This window comes from Mchenga conophoros, linkage group LG12, assembly GCF_057382185.1.
Source record: "Mchenga conophoros isolate Kocher_MC1m ecotype Shallow Benthic linkage group LG12, M_conophoros_male_GT1.1, whole genome shotgun sequence".
Classification (NCBI taxonomy): domain Eukaryota; kingdom Metazoa; phylum Chordata; class Actinopteri; order Cichliformes; family Cichlidae; genus Mchenga; species Mchenga conophoros.
The window spans coordinates 36,439,624-36,462,377 of record NC_140537.1 but is presented as its reverse complement, the minus strand read 5'-3'; the positions used below and the strand labels follow the sequence as shown (position 1 = coordinate 36,462,377).

At 42.7% G+C, this 22,754-nt stretch overlaps 1 protein-coding gene across 1 annotated transcript in view; it reads right to left on the bottom strand.

Moving 5' to 3' along the window:
• Nucleotides 1-22,754, bottom strand: part of unc13ba (unc-13 homolog Ba (C. elegans)) — a 200,716-nt gene that overhangs the window by 49,556 nt on the left and 128,406 nt on the right. The window contains exons 18-21 of the mRNA XM_085295557.1: nucleotides 21,517-21,686; nucleotides 21,252-21,367; nucleotides 20,055-20,218; nucleotides 17,789-17,939 (exon numbers count right to left, since the gene is read on the bottom strand). Of these exons, the coding sequence (XP_085151683.1) occupies nucleotides 17,789-17,939; nucleotides 20,055-20,218; nucleotides 21,252-21,367; nucleotides 21,517-21,686 (601 nt within the window). The remainder of the gene's footprint in view (nucleotides 1-17,788; nucleotides 17,940-20,054; nucleotides 20,219-21,251; nucleotides 21,368-21,516; nucleotides 21,687-22,754) is intronic.

Here is a 22,754-nt window from a genome sequence, read left to right as displayed (position 1 = left end):
ACCTGTAAAAGCCTCATGGTTAACCATGCCTATGACTAGGTAACGGGGAAGTGAGCCCAGAAACAGATTCTCATGATGTGATATCCGCGAGTTCTCGGGTATTGAAAATGTTTTTACATTAATCCGGGAGATGGGATACAATGCATTCGCTTGCATGAGAGCGGACGCATGGCCAACACGGACAGCGGGGGAGACCGTGACTTTCCTTACGAACAATGATGCCCCAACAATATTGAGATGGTAATTGGCATTTTGAGGCGCCATGAGGGTGAAAGCATCGTTGGCTCTTGTGAGTTTAATCCGTAGATCCACATTATTTAATAAGAGTTTTTCGCAGAAAAATATGTCTGAATGTAGCGGACCGATCACATGGAACTCTCGCGAGCGTTCACTGTAAACTGCCCTCCGGACTAAGCCCCTATTCGGCCCGTTATTGATAACATGGGAGTCGTGTGAGCCAGCAGTATCTTTGTAAAACAGACCTGCACTAAATTGAGTTTTCAGAGTTTCTTCTGAGTAATTTAAATATGTTTCAATTATGGCTCTATATGCATGTGTCGAACTCGCTTGTGAAATCAGTCTGTCGCCCAATGTGACGTCACACTGACTGAAGATGGTGTTTAAAGGGTAATTTATAATTCCAACATTAGCGTCTGCTGCAATATCGCTACCATCATGGTTTGTTATTTTCATTCTTAAACTGAGCAGTGTATCATTCAGATCTAAGTAATGCAAGCCATTTCCGGGGACATAAAATTCCAGAGGTCCCCGATCTGTGAGCGCTGTTACTGGTAGAATTTCTGAATAACATTTGTCCTCGATAGACATCTGAGTGAGTGGGGCTGTAAAAATATCTAACTCACTCAAGGTGCATTCGTTTGATCTCTCGTGAAGTAAAGACATTGCTGATTGCTTCTTAGTTGATGTTGTGTTTAGAATATATCAGTCTTGCGTCCTCTCCGTCCCACGGTTTTCCCACTCTGTCTCTTTTTCACCGTTTTCCTGCGCTTTTTAAACCCTCTCAACCTCTGACCAGGGGGTCGCTTCAAGGGTCTGCGGGAAATTAGGGTCAGCCCCGAACCCTCTTGCTGTTCTGGTGTGTTCGACCGAGTTAAATTTGAGAGTGATGAGGTGACAATATCAGAAGCAAAACCTTTGACAGCAGATTTGAGGTGAGGCTTTGCGATGCTCACACCCCTCTTTATGAACGGGGTTACAAATCTAAACAATTTAGAGAAAATAGACGCTATTCCGCGCCCGTAAATTACAGGCGCACCTGAAAATCCGGGCAGACCGTTACCAGCCTGCGTTTGATAATACCCTATAAATCTATTATTATCCATTTTTTTTTGTTGTTGTTGTTGTTGTTTTGAGTTATGCAAGATCCTTGACAGGACGGAAATGTAGCTTTACTATCGTTTTACCGTAGGTAAAGTTTACAGGCTCGTTCTGATCGGTTTTGATTTCAATATGGATATTTTCAATTTGTCTTCGTGCAACTGGAATATAGTCTGGTTTGTTAAAAGATAGGGTCACGATATCTCCGTAATTGCCCTCTATTTTCACAGTACGCAGTAGTGGGGAGTAGCTATCACCCACGAGCTGTAAGGCTGCTATATCAGAATAACAGAATAGATGATAACAGCCAGCCTTTATATCTGCAGGATATGGTGCAAATTTGCGCTCAAATCGTTGCCATACACCTGCTGGTACACCAAGCATATATGCGAGAGGCGGAAAAAACCTTAGTTGATATATTCCCCCAGCTGTGAATTCAAACTTTTTAACAATGGGATGATATTTTAGATAAATATCACAGCCGATACGCCTCAGGCAGGCCTCAATCTCAGCTCTCAAAGTTTCAGCATGATCATAAAACCCGGCGCGTATTTTGGTTTTAACTACGTTGTCAGGGTCAGCATCACCCTTTCTCCTATATTCAAAATAAGCCTTATCATTCGGGAGATTAAGCCATGTATAGGGATATGAAATTTCAGTGAGAGCAACCTCCCATGACCCATCGAGATTGAGATGCTGGGCGAGATCCACACGGAAACAGCTACTGGTGTTAGTTTTAAATACATTCAAACTTGCATTTGATGGAAGCGTGACGTAAAAACCCTGCGACCTGACAGTCATTGCTAACCCGTTACCAAGGTTACCAAGGTGCGTGTGTGGTCCGAAGTTTGTTATGCGATGGTTTTAAGCTCACTGGCTTTAACCCAGCTATTAAATTTCTCAGGCCAGCTCCTCCATTTGACCAGGAAATAAACCTGTCCCCTCTTTTTACGTTTTGAGAGAATTTTCTCTATGTGATAGAGCTTATCCTTGACAAGAGTGATTTTCTGCAGCTCATGCTCATAAAAACTACCGATAATTTCTTCCCCGTCATAATCTTTGATTTTATAAACGGGAGGATCTCTAGGTATGCATTGGTCAATAGTAAACACTTCGCTTGTGAATGTTTGCTCATACCGCTTATCAAACACACCTCTGACTTTAGAGAGCCTAACATGATCACCTTTTTTAAATTTCATGGGGTTTTTTCTACAGCGAGAAGAGGTGCCATACAGGTTTTGAAATACTAAGGCTGTGTTGTCTGAATTTACTTGATTCGGGGTCATTTTTATGGAACGATGGTAACTACTGTTATAGCTGTCTAATAAATCTTGTAACACATCGATATATCTACGTGTATTTACAGCAGTGAAATATCTATACATTTTACTTTTAAGAGTTCTATTAAACCTTTCACAAACTGATGCTTTTAGATCGCTCCCTGTAGCAAAATGATTTATACCATACTTTTTCATTAAAGATTGAAAACTGGAATTAAAAAATTCCTTACCGCTATCTGTTTGGAGTTTTTGTGGGATTTGGCCATGTTTCAGGACAGATTCAAATGCTTTAGTGACTTGAACGCCTGTTTTGTTTTTCAAGATTCTTGCATAAGCTTTTTTAGAGAAAACATCTATAACTGTAAGTAAATATTGATAGCCATCATTATGCTCGGCTAACGCTCTCATATCACAAAGGTCTGCTTGGTATTGATTAAGAGGTCTGGGGACAAACACACGGTTTCTCGGAAAGCGCAGGCGTGCAGCTCGGTGTAAGGTGTAAGCGTCTTGTCCAGAGAGGAATTTCTGTGCTGTTTGCGCGTTAATCTTTGTACCAGTTTCATCCTGTATGCTTTTAATCAATTTTTCCACACCGCAAAAGCTACCAGGGTGAGCTGGGTCATAATATGCACGTTTCAATAGATTCTGCTCTGCCATGTGTGATCTTTCAAGTTATGTTTAACTATGGTTTTATTTCATTATGAGCGGCTAGTTTTATGTCATGTAACGAGTTTGCAAATATATTTTTTATTTGATATAATTAATAACATTATAGTTTGTTTCTTTTCTAGTGAAAAAAATAATTAGTTTGATTTACTGCAACGCTTTTCCAAAAAAGTTTTATTTGATGTAACGGTTTTCCACAAACTATTTAATCTGATGTCATGGAAGCAATAGATTTGAATGGGTGCGAAACAAATAACAAGATTGATTGTTGCAATGCTTTTCCAAAAAAGTTTTATTTCAGGTAATGGTTTTCAACAAACTATTTAATCTGATGTAATGAACAAAACAATAAACATGAACAAGAAAAGTTCTAAAAACTAACAGAGAAAAACATTTAAAAGTAAAAATAAGAAAAATAAAAAACATGTTAAGAAAAATAAATGGTAAAAGGGAAAGAAGAAAAAACGATTACTAGGGGAGCCAAAGGGAGTATTTGTCATATAGTACTTTATCAATTGTGGTCCGGGTAACTTCTGTAACGCTTGACTCAATTTCTAACAGTGCGGTCTCTATATCACTGGCCTCTCGGAGTTCAAAGAGATATGCTTGGGCCACACCTCTGACTTGAGCCGCTGGTGGTGAAAAACCCTCTAACCGCAAAATTTGTAATAATGTGTTGGTGAAATGTCCATTCCATAATCTTCTGCTGAGTTCATCATAGTACTTGAAAAAGTAATATTTTTCCAGTGGGAAAAGACATGAATGTCGTCTTTGTGAGGGATGTGACACCTCACATCCTTGACAGACATCTTGTCTGTGTTTCTGGAGCAAGGAGTTAACGAGGTACTTTACAGTCAATTTTATAAGTTCAAAAACAGCAGTAGGGAGTAGAGTCGCGGACTCATCGATGTCCGCGGGCGAAGGCTCGTTGTCTTCAGACTCTCGGAAAAGAGCCCGGCACACAGGGTCGCCCAAGGCCCACAGCGATGCACCGGAGATTGCGGTGCTTGAGGGGCTCTGCTCCGGTGATTGCCACCCGAGAGCCGCTAGTTGTGGATGGCTGGGCGAGTTCCAGCCTTGCGGTGATGAGGGCGGGGGTGGAGGCATAGCGGCCGGAGACGCTGAGGCCTGATGCGGGCTCTCGATCAACGGACTGGATGGCGGAGTAGCCAGATCGATTGGCGGAGTGGGTGGCGGTGTAGCCAGGTCGATCGGCGGGCTGGGTGGCGGTGTAGCGAGATCCATTGGCGGGCTGGGTGGTGGTGTAGAAGCAGCTGATGGTCGGAGGGATGATGGAGATAGAGAGCCGAGGGGTCCAAAGCTGTGGTTAGTCATGGTTGTTTTAAGTAGTGGATGAGAGAGCGATTGCGGTTTTTAAGGGCTAGGGGTAGGAGAAGGCGGGGTAAGGGGGGGCCGGAAGTGAGGGTGGGGGTATGTTGACCGTGGCGGGTTATTTCCAACCATCACCAGCTCAGTTGTACTTTTACTCATTTTGAACAGGTTTAATATTGTCGCATTGTTCTCGGCCATCATGTTGAGCCAGTGCTGAGTCGGAATCCGAAGCAATGTGCTGAAAACCCCGGACTGGGAGTTTGTAAGGTCGATCACAAAATCATCTGTGCAAGCTTGCTCGCATGTTTGTCGACTAACTCTACATACCCATCTGCAAAACGGAGTGCTCTTGGTCTCCCACTGGGTGTATGTGACGGTTTTGGTCACCGTGTTTTCATTCCGGAGTCGTTTGTGTTCTTGGGTGAATGGAGGGAACGAGTATTCCTCTTTGAAAACCCGATGCGTCTGTGTTTGCTGGTCTCTGGTTCGCGGTTGCTGAGAGCTGGTTTCCCGCACGCTTCTCTCTATTTCAGGGGTGGTAATGAGTGTAATAACCGCCCAGTCAGAGCTAGTAAAAGCGATTCGCGGTGTTAACGGTCCAAAACTTTCACCGGCTTTGAGCTGATAGAAAAAGATTTCACTCTGTGGTAGGCTGAAGGCATAACCCCAAAACCTGCCATTGTTGAGGCTGAATCTTTGCTCCAAACGGTTGGCCGCTGCTGTTGGCTGCACTCTGCAGAGATGTAGTCTTCTGAGTTCAGACGCCGTGGTGGAAGCTCTGTAGCAGTTTACAGGAGTTTGAGAAAGCACCGTTAGGTCGGTAGGTCTCACGGCCATGCTTGTTTGAGAAAAAAGAGAAAGCTTGCTTGTTTTTTCTGAGAGAGAAAAAAACAGTTAAATTTAAGCTGAAATGTTAGATTATTTATCCTGAATGCCAGTAAGTGAATTAACCTATGGCTGAGAAGGTAAATCGAGCCTGGAGCGGATTGGCTAACCGGGGTGCGAAGGGAGCGGTGCAAGGGTTATGTGATTGGCAGCGGGGCGCAGTGAGGCGGAGTTGGTCTAAGGGGGGAATTTTCAAACGAGGTAAGCAGCGCATTCGGGACCAGAGCGGGGAGCGAACAAGCAGGAAAAAATTGTGCTCTGGAAGCTGTTGCGGGATCGGTGCGATTAAGAGCGAGGTAGAACTTAGAGTCTGCGTAGAATTTTAGAGGTAGCTAGCAAGAGGCAAGTTTTTGAAGAAAAAAAAAGAGTAAGGAGCTTTCCCAATGTTTTTGGATTATAGCGCTTTTTTTTGGGAATAGAGGGGTAGCTAACAAGTTATTCTAGGGGTTTTGGAGAAATCGCGGAGAAATTTTTAAAAGGAGTTTTGGCTTTGTTTGGCTGAGCATGAAGGGAGCCGCGGGGCGCTGAATTTGAGAAAAAAAAGACTAAGGATTTTTTCAGGATTTTCCCTGTTATCGAATATAAGGTTTTGGGAATAGAGGGGGTACCCTAACAAGTTATTGTAGGGTTTTGGAGAAATAGCGGAGGGATTTTTAAGGAGTTTTCCCTGCTTATGTATCTAAGGATTAGGTTAAGGGGGCTGCGGGGATCGCGAGTTGTTTTTTCTGAGTATGAGTTTTATTCTAAATCTACAAATGCATATAAATCTAAATAAAGTTTTCCCCCAAGGCATGCAGCATGTGTTTGTGGCCATACTGAACGTTACAAAAGCACAAGTTTAACTAAACAATTTTAATATGGTTTAATACATTTTTAAACACATGAGCACAGAGCCCGAGAGAGCACGGTCCGGAGACACGGGCGCGCCCCCGCGCGCCCAGACACACAGCCTCGGGCGCGCGCGGGCGCGCGCACACACACTCACCCACCACCAGATGGCGTTTTTTGAGCATAAAAAATAAATAAATTTTTTAATTGCTTAAAGAAATAAAAGAATGCTATTTTGATATATAAGAAACTTTCTAAATAATCAATTATATTTTTATGAATATCATATTTTTATGAATATCATATTTTTATGAATATCATATTTTTATGAATATCATATTTTTATTATTTAATTACTTCCTACTTCCGGACTTCCGGAGCTAATTTAATTAGGGGCTAATTTAATTAGGGGATAATTTAATTACTTCCTACTTCCGGACTTCCGGAGCTCATGAATAATTAATGAGCTCCGGAAGCAACCTGTCACTTTTTTTGACGAGAGGGGTATAATATCACTCTCTGTTGTAGCCAGCCTATAGAGACACCAAGCTATCCAAGCTACCACTGATCTCTGATCAACCTTCTCGTACAGCTGTAACCAGCCTAGAACCTTAACTTAAAGTGATGAACATGCCAAATGTCACCGCTTTGATTGTGTGAAACACCAGAAACACTTTTAACCTAAAAAGCATGAAAAAAGGACAAATCTTAGTTTTGACCTTTAAAACATCCCACCGTCCCCATGGTGTCCTTCCCCAGAGCAAACCCATCTTTGTCCACCACACTCGCCGCTCGTCCTCTCTTGGTAATGATTATAATGAACGCCTTGTTAATGTAGCTCCTCCCCACATGCTGACACCTTCCTGTCCTCTGCTCCTGTCATAAGTTTTTCTGATGAAAACAAACATATGATACATATATGTAATACATTTGCATTGTATTCCATATTCTTAGAATATGGAGCCACTATCAGGGACAAACAGAGACTGCAGCGTGTTGTGCGCTCTGCTGAGAAGGTGATTGGCTGTAGACTCCCATCTCTGCAGGACCTGTACACCTCCAGGACACTGCGGCGTGCAGCCCGGATCTCAGCTGACCCTTCTCACCCTGGACACAGTCTGTTTGACCTGCTCCCCTCAGGCAGGAGGCTCCGGTCCATTCGCACCAGAACCTCTCGCCACAAGAACAGTTTCTTCCCCTCTGCTGTTGGACACATGAACAATAACCACATGACTGTCCCCGCCACTAACACATGACCCTACGCTGTGTCACTGCATCATTTCATGTCTGGCACTGATCACCACCTGCACTCATGTATATATCTTTCTACGTAGCACTCATAATTCTTATTCTCATGTATATATCTCATGCACATATCTTTCTTTCTACATAGCACTTTAATTCTTATTGTCTGCACTGAAGCACCGCAGCAATTTCCTAATGTTGTAAACCTCAACATCTGGCAATAAACCCATTCTGATTCTGATTCTGATTCTGATAGAAGACGGCTGTGTCAGCCACTGTGATATTAAGGATTTTCTGTAATTTGTATTATGACTGAAACTGTATTGACTAGATTTGGCGAGCCTGTTTTTTCTTAGATCACTATTATTGCTCGTCTTGTTCTGGGGTCCTGTGAGACATTCAGGTGGTGCTGCTCAGCTGGAGACCTGTAGATGCTTTGCTTTTACTTTGAGTTCTCCTGTTTTTGCTTATTTATTTATTATTTACTTTAAATGCAGATATTTAACTTTAAACTTGTAACACTGTAATGGTGTGACGTCTTGGGGAAGTTTTCCTTGACAAAGAGACGTTAACTTCCTGGTTAAATAAATGTTAAATAAAGAAATGACACTTCTGTGTAATCAGATATGGAATAACAGCACGGTTTAGAGATCTCTCAGTAACAGTGAGATGAAGGTTGCAGACAGCCATGAAAATCACAGCCACGACGCCCATCACAGTCCTGACTCTTTATTAACAGCAAGTGTTACAACGAGGGTTACTCTGTGCGACCCTGTACTCGCAATATGAACGGTTACCTTCTGTTAGAAGATAAAGAGCTTCTCTGTGTCTTGTTCAATCAGTGATCTGTACAGCAGTCTGTACTAACGAGGTCACTGAGTGCAGCATAACAGTTATACTGATGTTTAGCGTTACTCAGATTGTGGTTTGTTGTGCTTTGCATGTATATGGTGGCTGTACTGTTTGGAACTTTTAAACTAGAAATTAGGGATGGGTACCGGTGTCCGGTGCCATGATGGCACCGGTTCTGACATAAACGGTAGTAACCAGACCGAAAAGCAGCGCACATTTCGGTGCTTTATTTCGGTGCTTTTTTTTCCTGAGCTGAGATACACTTCTAGCCAATCATTTTACGTTTCCGAGGATAGTAGGCGGGTCCAGGTACGTGCGTTCTTTTAGAGCAGAGCTACAGATTAAAAATGCCCAAGGCGAAGCGGTCAAAAGTCTGGCTGTACTTCACAGCAGAAGATGCAAACTCAGCAGCAACAAGTGCTTTAAGCTGATACTGTGATACTGTTAAAGGAGGTAACACCAAGAATCCGATGAAACACCTGGCGACGCATAGCGTTTTTTTTCAAAAGCCCAGAAATGCGCCGTATGATAGCTTGCTGCGAGACCTCACACCGAGCACATCTACTGCGGTGTGGTGCCTGTTATCGGACCCGGAGTTTGCAACATCCCCCAAAAACCCGAAGAGGAGAGTCCTGGCCCCTAGCCCTGCCAGTGTAGCAGAAATGATGAGGATGATGATGCAGCAGCAGCCGTTCTTCTCTGCGTGAGTAGCTTCATGTTGTTCGTGTGTAATTTACGTTGAGTAGGCTAACCACGTTATTACATTAATGCATGTAAGGTGAACTAGCAAACACCATCATAGCTACATGCGGCTGTCTTCTTGTTTGATGGCAGATGCTCCCTTCACCCTGGCCAAAAAGGCTAAAATGACCAAAGAAAAAGTGGAAAACAGTTAAACATGAGAGGTTTTTGGACAAAGTTTGTGTTTTTTCCATTGATTAAGCACTGCTTCCAGCCAACAGTGATACCATATACAGTGGGGCAAAAAAGTATTTAGTCAGCCACCGATTGTGCAAGTTCCCCCACCTAAAATGATGACAGAGGTCAGTAATTTGCACCAGAGGTACACTTCAACTGTGAGAGACAGAATGTGAAAAAAAAATCCATGAATCCACATGGTAGGATTTGTAAAGAATTTATTCGTAAATCAGGGTGGAAAATAAGTATTTGGTCAATAACAAAAATACAACTCAATACTTTGTAACATAACCTTTGTTGGCAATAACAGAGGTCAAACGTTTACTATAGGTCTTTACCAGGTTTGCACACACAGTAGCTGGTATTTTGGCCCATTCCTCCATGCAGATCTTCTCGAGAGCAGTGATGTTTTGGGGCTGTCGCCGAGCAACACGGACTTTCAACTCCCGCCACAGATTTTCTATGGGGTTGAGGTCTGGAGACTGGCTAGGCCACTCCAGGACTTTCAAATGCTTCTTACGGAGCCACTCCTTTGTTGCCCGGGCGGTGTGTTTTGGATCATTGTCATGTTGGAAGACCCAGCCTCGTTTCATCTTCAAAGTTCTCACTGATGGAAGGAGGTTTTGGCTCAAAATCTCACGATACATGGCCCCATTCATTCTGTCCTTAACACGGATCAGTCGTCCTGTCCCCTTGGCAGAAAAACAGCCCCATAGCATGATGTTTCCACCCCCATGCTTCACAGTAGGTATGGTGTTCTTGGGATGCAACTCAGTATTCTTCTTCCTCCAAACACGACGAGTTGAGTTTATACCAAAAAGTTCTACTTTGGTTTCATCTGACCACATGACATTCTCCCAATCCTCTGCTGTATCATCCATGTGCTCTCTGGCAAACTTCAGACGGGCCTGGACATGCACTGGCTTCAGCAGTGGAACACATCTGGCACTGCGGGATTTGATTCCCTGCCGTTGTAGTGTGTTACTGATGGTGACCTTTGTTACTTTGGTCCCAGCTCTCTGCAGGTCATTCACCAGGTCCCCCCGTGTGGTTCTGGGATCTTTGCTCACCGTTCTCATGATCATTTTGACCCCACGGGATGAGATCTTGCGTGGAGCCCCAGATCGAGGGAGATTATCAGTGGTCTTGTATGTCTTCCATTTTCTGATGATTGCTCCCACAGTTGATTTTTTCACACCAAGCTGCTTGCCTATTGTAGATTCACTCTTCCCAGTCTGGTGCAGGTCTACAATACTTTTCCTGGTGTCCTTCGAAAGCTCTTTGGTCTTGGCCATGGCGGAGTTTGGAGTCTGACTGTTTGAGGCTGTGGACAGGTGTCTTTTATACAGATGATGAGTTCAAACAGGTGCCATTCATACAGGTAACGAGTGGGGGACAGAAAAGCTTCTTACAGAAGACGTTACAGGTCTGTGAGAGCCAGAGATTTTACTTGTTTGAGGTGACCAAATACTTATTTTCCACCCTAATTTACGAATAAATCCTTTACAAATCCTACCATGTGAATTCATGGATTTTTTTTTCACATTCTGTCTCTCACAGTTGAAGTGTACCTCTGGTGCAAATTACTGACCTCTGTCATCATTTTAAGTGGGTGAACGTGCACAATCGGTGGCTGACTAAATACTTTTTTGCCCCACTGTATGCCCCATAGCTGCAGAAAAGGCTAACATTGTTATCTTTTTACAAAAAAACAGCTGAACATGAGAGGTTTTTGGACCAATTTTGTGTTCTCCATTCTTTAAGCACCGGTTTGAGCACCGGCACCGTTTCAAAAGTACCGATTTGGCACCGGTATCGGATAAAACCTAAACGATACCCATCACTACTAGAAATACATTTCCTCTTTGGGATCAATATTCTATTCTATTGTATTCTATTCTATTCTATTCTCTCTACTGAACCCTTTTTCGTCCTGACCAGCAGACGGTGTCCTTCTGCCTTCGACCGAATCTTGGGAGGTCTGAGAAAGTTTTGTGTAAAAACATTATTTTTGGTAACTTTATTACTAATGGGTTTAAACAAAGGGATCAATCTCAGCGTTATCTATATATGAACCCAAATCACATCCTTGTTTCCTCCTTCTGAAATTTCCCCACACATTAATGAAAACCGCTGCGAGCTGCTTTCAGCACCACAGCTTCTGCTTTTCCCGTGTGGAGCAGGTGCACGCTCACCACAAGCCAATAAAAGGCACCTTAAACAAGTTGCTGCAGGCAGATGACATCAAATTATCTTGGAAGGAAAGTGCTTGTATTGCTCTGGTCGTGCAAAGACTGTTGCCCAAAGCAGAAAAACACTTCAATAAGTCTACAAGCCAAACAGAAGTTGGTAACAAACCATGAATAATTCGACTGCCAGACACGCTCTCAGGCTTATTTAACCCTAGACAACCTGACGACCCATGTACAGACTACTCTGTGTCATGCTGTTAAAGCTCCGCCGGTCACCATTTTCAGATATAATGGAGGCTTGCCAGTGCACTTTACTTCTGTCTTATCATTTTGAAAGAGTTGCAGAGGAAAACTGAAAAAGGCTCTGCAATGATGAAAAGCCGGGACATTTGTTGACATGGCTGGAACTGATTGACAACATTTTATTTTTCCCTTTGGGCATTTATCTTCTGAACTACATGACTTTGGTTTAATAACACAAACAAACACACCGGGAAGTCACATCCTGTTCAAAAACTGTGGAACGATGATCTCACAGCACGTTTCCCTGTAAGGAATCAGTTTTATTTGTTTGCATATTGTAAGTAACTTTTGCACAATCAAGTCTTACTAATAAAACCAACATATTCAAGTGGTTTTCCTTTTTCTTCATTAAATACACACTAACAGCAGAGCCAATCCACAGAGAGCTTCTTCACCTTCAGCCAATTGGCTGCAATTCCCCTACAGGGCGCTCAAAAGATAACAGGAGCAAATGAAGATTAATTATTTACACCTGCTTCATGACAAAACAGACCACATTGATGGTGTTTTTAAAGTTCACAAACATCGCCCTGTTTATGTTTACTAAATAAAATGAAATATTAATAATGTTTGTTTTTGTCTGACCCATGAAATGGATACTTAACAGTAGTTCTTCCAGGAAAACTGCTGTTATATAGCTGTTATAAAGCCCATTTCTAACACACTGTGCTGACATCTACCTTCACAGTGCCTCTGCTCCCACTCACATCCAGCCACACTGAGGGTCTAAAATGGCCCCAAAATGACTCAGAAAAATCAGCTCCCCCCATGAAAGAACCACTTCAGAGGAGCGAATGTAAGTTTTGCCATTATCCAGTAAATTTGCAGATAAAACATTTTACACTCAGCTTACATGAACCTATTCAATTTCCCGTGACCTACTCCACTGCAAAAGTGCTTTTAAAGAGCAGGGATTGCTCATCAAGTTTGCTGCTGCTCCTTAGAGTTTCATTTTTTCTGATTAAAGTACTTGTCAAACAAGATATTCACAGCGTCTTCAACTTTACGGGCTGATGGCCGGCGAGATCCCAGGTCTGTATAAAAGCTTGGGGGGCAAAGCCAAACAGGAGCACACTGCAGATGCTCAGTAATTGTTCCCCAGGAAAGTTGGTCTATGTGAAAGCGAGCAAACAAAAAAATCCAGCGAATCCTGTTCCCATTGACAGAATGTACAGCTTCACCCGCAAGAAACAGGTGGGAGGTGTGAGGCACCAGCATGTCTGTAGATATTTGTACCAGTCTAACACACACACACACACACACACACACACACCTGCTCTTCTCAACAATGGCATTAAAACTATCAGCTGATGACATGATTTCAGAGATGAATTACGGCAGAAGAAGACGGGAGGAACCGATCAATACGATGGTATCTGTTTCCAGACAGAAGCAGGGTCGGGTAGAGAAAATAGGAAAGAGAAGATGGAGACGACGACGTCTGGCCCGTGGATTATGTTTCAAAGATGACAGCGAGGGGGTCTGACACCGTGTAGTTCCCAGAGCACTTCCTCCTTTTTGCTTTCTTTGTATCGAATGGAAAGGCTCAAGTGAAGTCGTACAAATCAGAAAAGCACCTCATTGCCATGGCAACAGGTGCTTTTGGACTGGCTAAACATTCAAGGCAATAAATAAATAAATAAAAGTAATAAAATCCCAGGAAACGGAAGGTGGAGGTAAATAATGCCTAGGTTTTCAGAGGAAGCACAGCAGCACTGCAGAGGGCAGAAACACAAAAAAAGCTCCAGCAAATGAAAAGAGGGCAAAAGACACGAGTGTCACCGAGCAGATGGTTTATCAAGAGAAAAAAAACAAAATAAGAAAGTTAGTGGTGATTGTGGTTCAGTGTAAAACTACAAAAAAAGAAAGAAAATAAATAAACAGATCAAGTCGATGCAAATAATTAAACACAGCGACTCAATGATTTCAAGAAGATGTGACTCATTAATAAATGCATCTCTATCCTTTAAATATATATTATAAATCTGGATATACTAACCATAGGGGCGATCGTGGCTCAAGAGTTGGGAGTTCGCCTTGTAATCGGAAGGTTGCCGGTTCGAGCCCCGGCTTGGACAGTGTTGGTCGTTGTGTCCTTGGGCAAGACACTTCACCCGTTGCCTACTGGTGGTGGTCAGAGGGCCCGGTGGCGCCAGTGTCCGGCAGCCTCGCCTCTGTCAGTGCGCCCCAGGGTGGCTGTGGCTACAATGTAGCTGCCATCACCAGTGTGTGAATGTGTGTGTGAATGGGTGGATGACTGGATATGTAAAGCGCTTTGGGGTCCTTAGGGACTAGTAAAGCGCTATATAAATACAGGCCATTTACCATTTACCATAGCTGGGTATTCAGCAGTGACTGTGGAAACATGATGGGGCGAAAGCATCGTTCATTCAAAGCAAAGGTCACCAGCATGTCACGATCCCGGGTCATGTGACCCAGTGTTTTCAGTTTTAATATATTTTGATGTTGATGGTTCAAGTTCATTAGTTTATCTACGCTCATTTCTATTATGCTTAGGTTGCCGTCATAGTCCATTGTTTCTTAGACCTCTTTTTGTTGTCACCCCTGTGTTTACGTTTCCTATGTTTATTCTAATCAGCTGTTTCTCCATGTGTTTCCTGCTCATCTCCTGTGTGTGTTTTCACTCATTCCTCGTCGTCTGTTATTCTGCTATGCTCGTGGCAGGTTTTCCAGGATTTTCATGTACTTTTGCCAAGTCTTCACAGTTCAGGTTTTTCATGTTCACGCTCAAGGTTTTTTTATGTTTAGCATTAGTTCACCCAGTTTAGGCCAGTTTTTAGTTTTGCCTTGTTTTGTACAGTTGAAACCAGCCTTTAATAAATGGCTCACTTTCAGTTAACATTAAGTTTGTTTCCGCGCTTTGTTTTGTCTGCATTTGGGTCCTTTATTCTCCACTCCACACAGTCACTGTCACACAGCAGGAATCAAACCAGGGGGCAGTGAGATGCCCAGTGCTGGGCATACATGAACAGGACAGTTAATATTTTTATATTTTTATTACTACTACTAGTAGTAATAATAATCAGACATGAACCAGAAATGCGGGTAAAGTCCAAGACCACCTCCTCCAAAAAAAAAGAGCCCCTAGACATGGATCAGAATTGGTCTGCAATTATTTACTTGAGAAGATCGAGACCCATTTTTCTTAACCGCCCTTTTCATTTGATATGTACTTGAAGATGTAGACTTAATTTGAAACTTGGAATGGCAAAAAAAACCTATTAAATCTCGGAGGTCCTGTCTCAGCTTAGAAAGAAAAAACTCATCCAAATCCATCCACACAAACCATTTGGAGTCAAAGAAATGAACCAATTACACGCAGCCACTTTGGCTGAAGTACGAATGGTCACTAAAACACCTTTTATTCAGTCCCCAATGAGAAGGAAGCTGCAATTATATCAGCTTCAGCCAGCTAGTTTTGGAAAACTGAACACTGTATGTGCTCAGTCTCATAAGTAAAGCAGAGTTTGATATGATGACATATGTGCTTTACATTTGTGGTTGTCATATCAGTTTATTTGTGCTTCCTGTTCAGTAGCTTTAATGCCTTGTTAAATCTTTTTAAAGAAATTTATTTAAGCACTTTGATGAATTTAGATGAGTTAAATTAAGAACCTTCGTATTTATGTACGAAGCGAACATTTTAATAGAAAAACATTCATTGGTGCGAGTTGCAGAGACTCGACTGAATATTCCATGCACAAATTCAAACTTTAATATTTCGCCGCTGTGCATTAATTACTGTCAAGTCCTTCAAATATTACTGACGCCCTCTGTCATCAAACAGGGAAAGAAAACAGCCTAATGAAACATTCTTTGATACCCACACAGAAAACGAGTCAATTTAGTGAAATTAAATGAGATAAGTAAACTTATCCAGGCTGGCAGCTCAGAAATAGACCTGCAACGCCGTGGCCCACAGTGAGAGCAGGTCTGTCTGCTTCCCCGGACCCTTTAAAGTAGGAGCACTCAGCCTGAGGATGCTCGTATATCGTTAGCGCCCGAGTGTGACCAGTAGGAGATTCGCTATTGGCAACCATCCCAGGAGTCATTAAGCTCGGCCTCTAACTGTCATTGTCCCCCTGCCTGTGGCTCCTCTGGGGTCCACGAGCCAAATTTGTGCCACCTCGAAGTTCAGAGCCATTCCAAAGGTCCAACAGCGATATGACATTACCTTTTAATGGGGCAGATTATTAGCAGAATAGAGATAAACCTGCTGGGTTTGTACGGCCGCTCTCATGGATACCTACGTGAAATAGACTGCAAGGCTTCAGGCGTTACCTGGGTCACCTTCTGTGAGAAGACTTTGCTCACTTTAGGTCAAACTGTAGCTTTAAAGCTACATCATCAAATACCATCTTAAAAGATTAAACTGCAGTCAAGATTCTCTAAAATTCGGTTCTTTTGCTGGTTTTGTATCTTCTTTGCTCTTTTTGGTGAATATGGTTTACTTTTTACTCCTAAAATGTTATTTTCCAGTCGAGCTCACTGAGCTCCTGCACAAGAGTTTGCAGAGAGAGAGTTAGTTTCAAAGTCGATGCCAACACAGCAACTACAGCCGGTGTTGATCTAAATAATCCTGATCATGATATGGATGTAGAAAAAGAAGCACACTGTGGACGTGATGTGGTGGGAATTACTGGAATAACCGCACTGGCACTTTTGTTGGTGGCTATGCAATTACTTTAACTAATTTTCCAAGGCATGTTTAACCAAAGTGTTTGCTTCGATTCAAGGAAATCGACACTTAAAATAATAATAATTATTATTATTACCAAGAAACTGGAGTTAAAGTGATGGCATTGAGCAAGGATGAAAGGGCACAGATTTTATGGTTATGTAATACATTTGGCACATGCATTAGTAAATAAATGGTTTCAAATATTCTGCTGAAGTCTTGTTGTGCAGAAAATTTGCTTTGAAGAGCAATAACAGAACCAGCCGCCATTTCTGAATTTGTTTGAGTGACAACAGTGATCGGTCCACTGCTCCTGAGGGAGAAGCTACAGTACAGGACGTTTCAAACATGTCCACCACCTCATGGATTACTCACTAGTTGACAAACAGGCCACAGTACTTGAGACTGAGCAGTGGTCCGACTGACTTGGTGATGTGCAGTACCGGAGCCCCTCGGGGGACTGCGCTATGCTATGCGGACAGACACCAGAGAGATGGATGTTGACCTCAGAAGGAAGAGGATGGCTACATGTCTTGTGTCTACCCTGTGACAGGATGCTGATGTGATGGAGTACACAAACAACCTGGGCATCGACATTGACAGGCTGAACTGAAAGACCAACACAGAGGTGTTGTATGTCTCTGTGCAGTGCAGCAAGATGTTGGAGGTTTTTTAACAGACCACAGCTCTGTTGCATCTAGAGCTGTGGTCTGCTGGGGGAGCATCATCAGCTGGTGACACCAACAGACTGAATAAAGTAATTGGGAACACTGGCTCTGTGACTGGCACACGTCTGAAGCTTCATGAATAATCCTCACTGCCTTCTGCAACACTTACTGGACAGTCAGCAGAGCACCTTGTCTAACAGACTGATTCAGCTCCACTACCACAAGGACAGACACAGAAATAATAGAGCTCCATTATTATGTAACTTTTTGAAGAGAAAAAGCTAACAAAGAGAAAACGAGCCAACCACTGCTACCCAATATTTGACACTTAGAATTACAAACGTCTCATCTCAGCCTTCAGCTTCATTCACTCTAAGCCTTTATTCTGAGTCATAGTGTGTGTGTTTAATCAGCTTGCCTCTCATTGAAGCTCTTGACAGTTAATACATCATGTTAATAAACTATCTCTTTAGTCTTTTTTAGTTTAGCATGAGAATTACTGCAGTTTTACCACGTCCCAAAATGTTCTCACTGGATGATCAACTTTACATTTATATTTTATCGTGATGGGTGTTCACTTACCCCGAAGTTGGAGGCTGCAAATCTGGCTGGAGCAGAGACATTGGTGGAGGCGGTGGGGTGGGCGTAGAAGGCATTGATGTTGGCCAGCAGGGTGCTCATCACTGCCGGCACCCCTGACAGCATGTACTTAGAGGACAGGCAAGAGAATTGGCTGAGCAGGAGAAGAAATGTGGGGAAACGGGCAGGGGAGAAAGAGAAAGGAAGATTGAGGATATAAATGCAGTTAGCAGGTTAAAAAAAGGCAGAAGTGGTTATGGAGAGGCGGGAAGGAAGGTGGGTAAGCAATTAGGATAAGACAGGTGAGGACAGAGGGTAAGAAGGTCGAGAATGAGACATAAAGAGGCCAGAGGGGGAATCAGTGGAAGCAGGAGGAGGATATAAATTACAGAGAAAAGGGAGAGAGTAATTGAAGTGGACGCAGGAAGGCAGGAAGGAAATAGCGAAACATAATGAGAAGGTGAAAAACAAAAGACACAAAGAGAGACGGACGGGAAATGATCAAAAAATTAAGTCAATGAAGATGAAGAAAGAAGGAAACTTCTTGTGTGGACCCGAAATTAATATTGCCAATGATGATTTAACATTGGGGGGGGGGGGAGTTAAACAGTATTTCCCTCTGAAGACCCCAAAAAAAGCTAAAGGAAACTGGATATGGATGGACCAAATGGATTTGAGTTGGGTGCAAACATACCCTGGGTGTAGAATAAAATCTGAGATGTGCAAGCATTTTTCTGTCCCCATAGCTACATTTGAATCAGTTTTGGTCCACTTGGTTTTGGCTGTGGTCTAAATATCTTAGCAGCAATGTAGCAAACACAGAATGACACAAAACAGGAAAGCTGATGCTGAAGGCAGCCAGTTTTAACGGAGGCTGGAGAATGGGAACTCCTTTATTCACTCTAAAGACTGGCCCCTGTATCCACGCGTCACAAGATGATCTCATATTCTTTGTGTTGTCATTTTGAATCCACACGCCAGCAAAAGATGTGGAGTCATACGAGGGGGTGGAGAGGTTTCAGAAAGCCACTGAACTGAAAAGATGCATGCAGCTACAGCAAAAAACTGTCTTTGAGCCAAATGAAACCAGGTTTCACTGTCGCAGAGGAAATGGCTCATTCAGTGGAAGATGCTGCAAAAAGAATATGAGTATTTGCGAGTGGTAGCTTTTTCTGAGAAGCAGAGGCTGTAAAGAGCAGAGAAACTACATGATAAAAACAAACTTTCTCACACAGAAAGCAGACACTACACTGAGTTGTCATATTGAGGGGAAAAATAATATATTACATTTAATTAAACAGCCAGTTGTATGGCAACTGTGCGGCAACCTTCACGTAAAACGTAATCAGAATGCATTTTTTCAGTTGACTAACATGATGACTTTTTTATATGTTAAGTGGAGCATAATGTATGTGAACAAGCTTTTAGGGAAACTGACATTTAATTTCTTTTTACTGAAATAAAACATCTCAGAAGCTGCAAGTGTCTGGCCCCTGATGTCATTGATGTTTCCCAGTGTGGAAGTTTGAAGCGGAGCCCTTAGAAGCTCACTTTTACAGGATGCCAAATTGCTTCTAAACTTATCCACAAAATTATAAATTGTTTGGTACAAACAAATACACACATACCATTTAGAGTGTGTGAAATGTTAGACAGGGTCCTAAAAACAGGTGAATAAATTAATTTCCTCATCGGTGAAGGAGCTGTTCGGTTCACCGAGTTCTTAGTGAGACTTCTATAATGGCCACAGTGTTCTTGTATATTCCAATCACCACTTTCATTTGGCTGTGTCATTGAACGGCTCATATCCACATTTCCGCTGGGACAGAGTCTGGCCCACTTCTGCTTACAGCTTCACTTCACTCAATATTTCCCCACATGATTGCGTTATGTGATTGCGCTCCTTTTCCCAGCACACAAAACCAACACACGTCCCTTTAAGCCCAAATTCTGACATTATTAATGCAATTAAACCAGGATGTGTGTATGAATGCTTGCTGAGTGCTTCTGTGCCCCTGCCTGCAATGATCCAACCAAACAGCAGGGAAATCTCTGAGGTGAGGGGTCATCTTTTCTCATTAGGTGAGATAAACTAATTTGCATGTTGTTTATAGTTCATGACATTAATGCCTCCCATCACATTAACATGCAGGAAACACACAGGTCCACAAATAATACCGACGAGCCCCTCCTGATACATCTACCTCACATCACAGCCTGTTGGATGGACTGTAGTCAAGTGTTCGGTAAGTTTGCAAACAGAGCTTACGTCATGGCCTGGAAGATGGACTCAACGCCGTAACGCATCGCAAACTCATCCACAATTTCCTGTTGCACTTCATCAAAGTAAACCTTCCACGCGTCGTCTCCCTGAGCGGCCGGGATCTTCACCGCGCCGCCTCCCTCGACATCCGTCGTAAAGTGAAACGTATTCTAGAGAGAGGATTTAAAATTTTAAAAATGTAACTGTAATTATTAACCACATGAAACAACTTTGTTTATTTTAGGAATCTGTTTTGTGTTAGCAAACAGACTCAGACGTGTGTCTACTGATCCTCAAAAAGTATTTATGAATATTTCCATTTCAAACAGAAATCCCAAAGAGGTGTGAAAAACGTTCCAAGACTTTTCGGATAACCAAAAACAATCAAAAGTCCTTCCTTCAGTGCCCTCCTCTCACCTGAAATCTGAAGGTGATCAGTCTTTCTCGGTTGCTGCCCCTAAGCTGTTTTGTTTTTATTGTTGTTTCTGTAGTTATGTTTCAGTAAGAATGGAGTAAAAATGGCATCAGTGGTTTATCAGTGATTGCACAGATATTTTTCTATTTCAGCAACCAGTTGCAAAAAGCTGCAGTGACCAACTGATTGGCCAGAGGTTGAGCGTGCAGGGTTACTGGTGGGAGGCAACCTGCTTCCAAACAATCCAATCTGCCATCTGGTCAATAAATGCAGACAGATCACACAGACTGACTGCCACGAGTCTCTTTACAATAGGAGACGTGACTCAGCTGGTTATATTCTGGTTGTATTCATATAAAAACAAGGTCACTGAGCGCCCGTGCCGTTGTGCAGTTACACTGTGTCTCTATTTGTGGAGAAACTTCAGTTTGAAACCTGTGAGGTTCTGGCTGGACTCTAAATGTAAGTAGCTAATTTGAATTTCTGTTTAATTCAATCTGATTTAATGTCTCTGTGTACACAGCACTGATTTATTCACAGCTGACTGCAGTATTGTCACACACAGACTGCATGTAATTGTCAACCTGACCCCGTTCAATTGTAAACAGACTTATCGCACACGACCATAATCGTTGTGCTCGTGCCGTGGTCTCTCTTTTATGTGGTAAATTGTGAAAGCTGTTTTAACCATTTCTTTGTTGATAGCTTCATCTGAATAGAAACTATAGCATAGCAAACTGTTTAACAAATACAGTCAGTGTCCCCACGACATGTTTGATGTCCTTTACCTCATGAAGGCACATGTACTGCACGTGGTAGGGCGCCACCTTCTCCTCTCCCTCAATCTCCACGCTGATCTGAAGACGGATGGCACCAGACACCGCCGACTTGTCTGTCCTCTTTTCTGTAAGTAGAGAAAAACACAGACACAATTACTCTGAAGTGAAACATCACTCAGAGTTGAATTTGAGATGCTCTTTAGGTCTTAGATGACAAACAAACACTCTGAGACATTTATTCCCATAATCCTCTGAGTTCTGAGTGACTACATACCCAGGGTATACCACACGTCCATCTCTCCACTGAGCGTTCGGACCTCAATGATGCTCTGTCCCAGGAAGTCGTCCGACTCCCTCTTCAGACGCTGCTTCACTCGCGACTTGATGTCATCGTCCTCGTCCCAAACCCGCAGCTTGATCCGATCTGATGAGTTGTGGCACTCGCTGTGCAGACAGGGAACAGGTGGGTGGGCTGTTGTTTTGACACATGTGGCAGCACGCAGCTGAGGCATATGCAAGCCCAGAGCAAATAAACATATGTTTGAAATGATTTAAGAACCACATGCTTTATCACTCTGCAGCCAGCAGCTCCTGACTCATTAATTTGAAGGAAAAAAAATGTTTTCGTCTTGGCTATATTTATTAAAAAAAAAAAATAGATGTCCTAACCCAAAGCTGAAATATAGCTTGAAGAAGTGCATGTGACGCAACTTTACATCGTGCATATTTTAAATCTCCAAACCTCTCCTCTTATGTGCTTTATCCGTACAGAGGAAAGTTTTAAACTTCTTAACTGCTCTAAAATTCATATAAATATACAAAGTGAGAGGGCTACCAATGTTGCACCAGACAATAAAAGCTAATAAGACGCATTAGTGCTAACTGACCCACACTGGTCTGCAGCTGTTCAAATATTCCTTACTTATTAATCAGATTATATAATAAAGTCAATGAAAACCAAAGGAGGGCATACAAAATTCTATCAAACAGAACATCCACAACATTCAACCCACTGACAGGAGGCGTGCTTAACATGACTGCTGCCTTTAAAGTTGGATTTTCCTGGGAAACTTTGGTCTAGACATTGACGTGGGTGTTACTTTGAAACGTACCGCCCACCATTGCTGCGGCACAATCACACACCTCACATGTCAGGCCTCCCTCATGGAAACAATGTTAGACCACAATATAAAAACTTGATGAAAACCCAGGCATTAATCTGCCTGGATATATGATCCCAAGGCCACAACCCATTGGACCCAAAGGAACCACAGATACTGATACTACTGCTGTATATGCATTTTGCTATTTCTAAGTCCTGCACACCTTTACATCTGTTCCACTGGGCTCCGTGTACTTAAAAAAGATGCTGTGATCAGGAACAACACAGCAAAGATGATCACGAGGAATACTCTGTGCAAACCCACACAGTGTTGAAAAGACCTCTAACGAACCAAGTGAAATCATCTGTGTGGGTTTCCTATGGATGTGCGGGACCTTCAGGAAAACGAT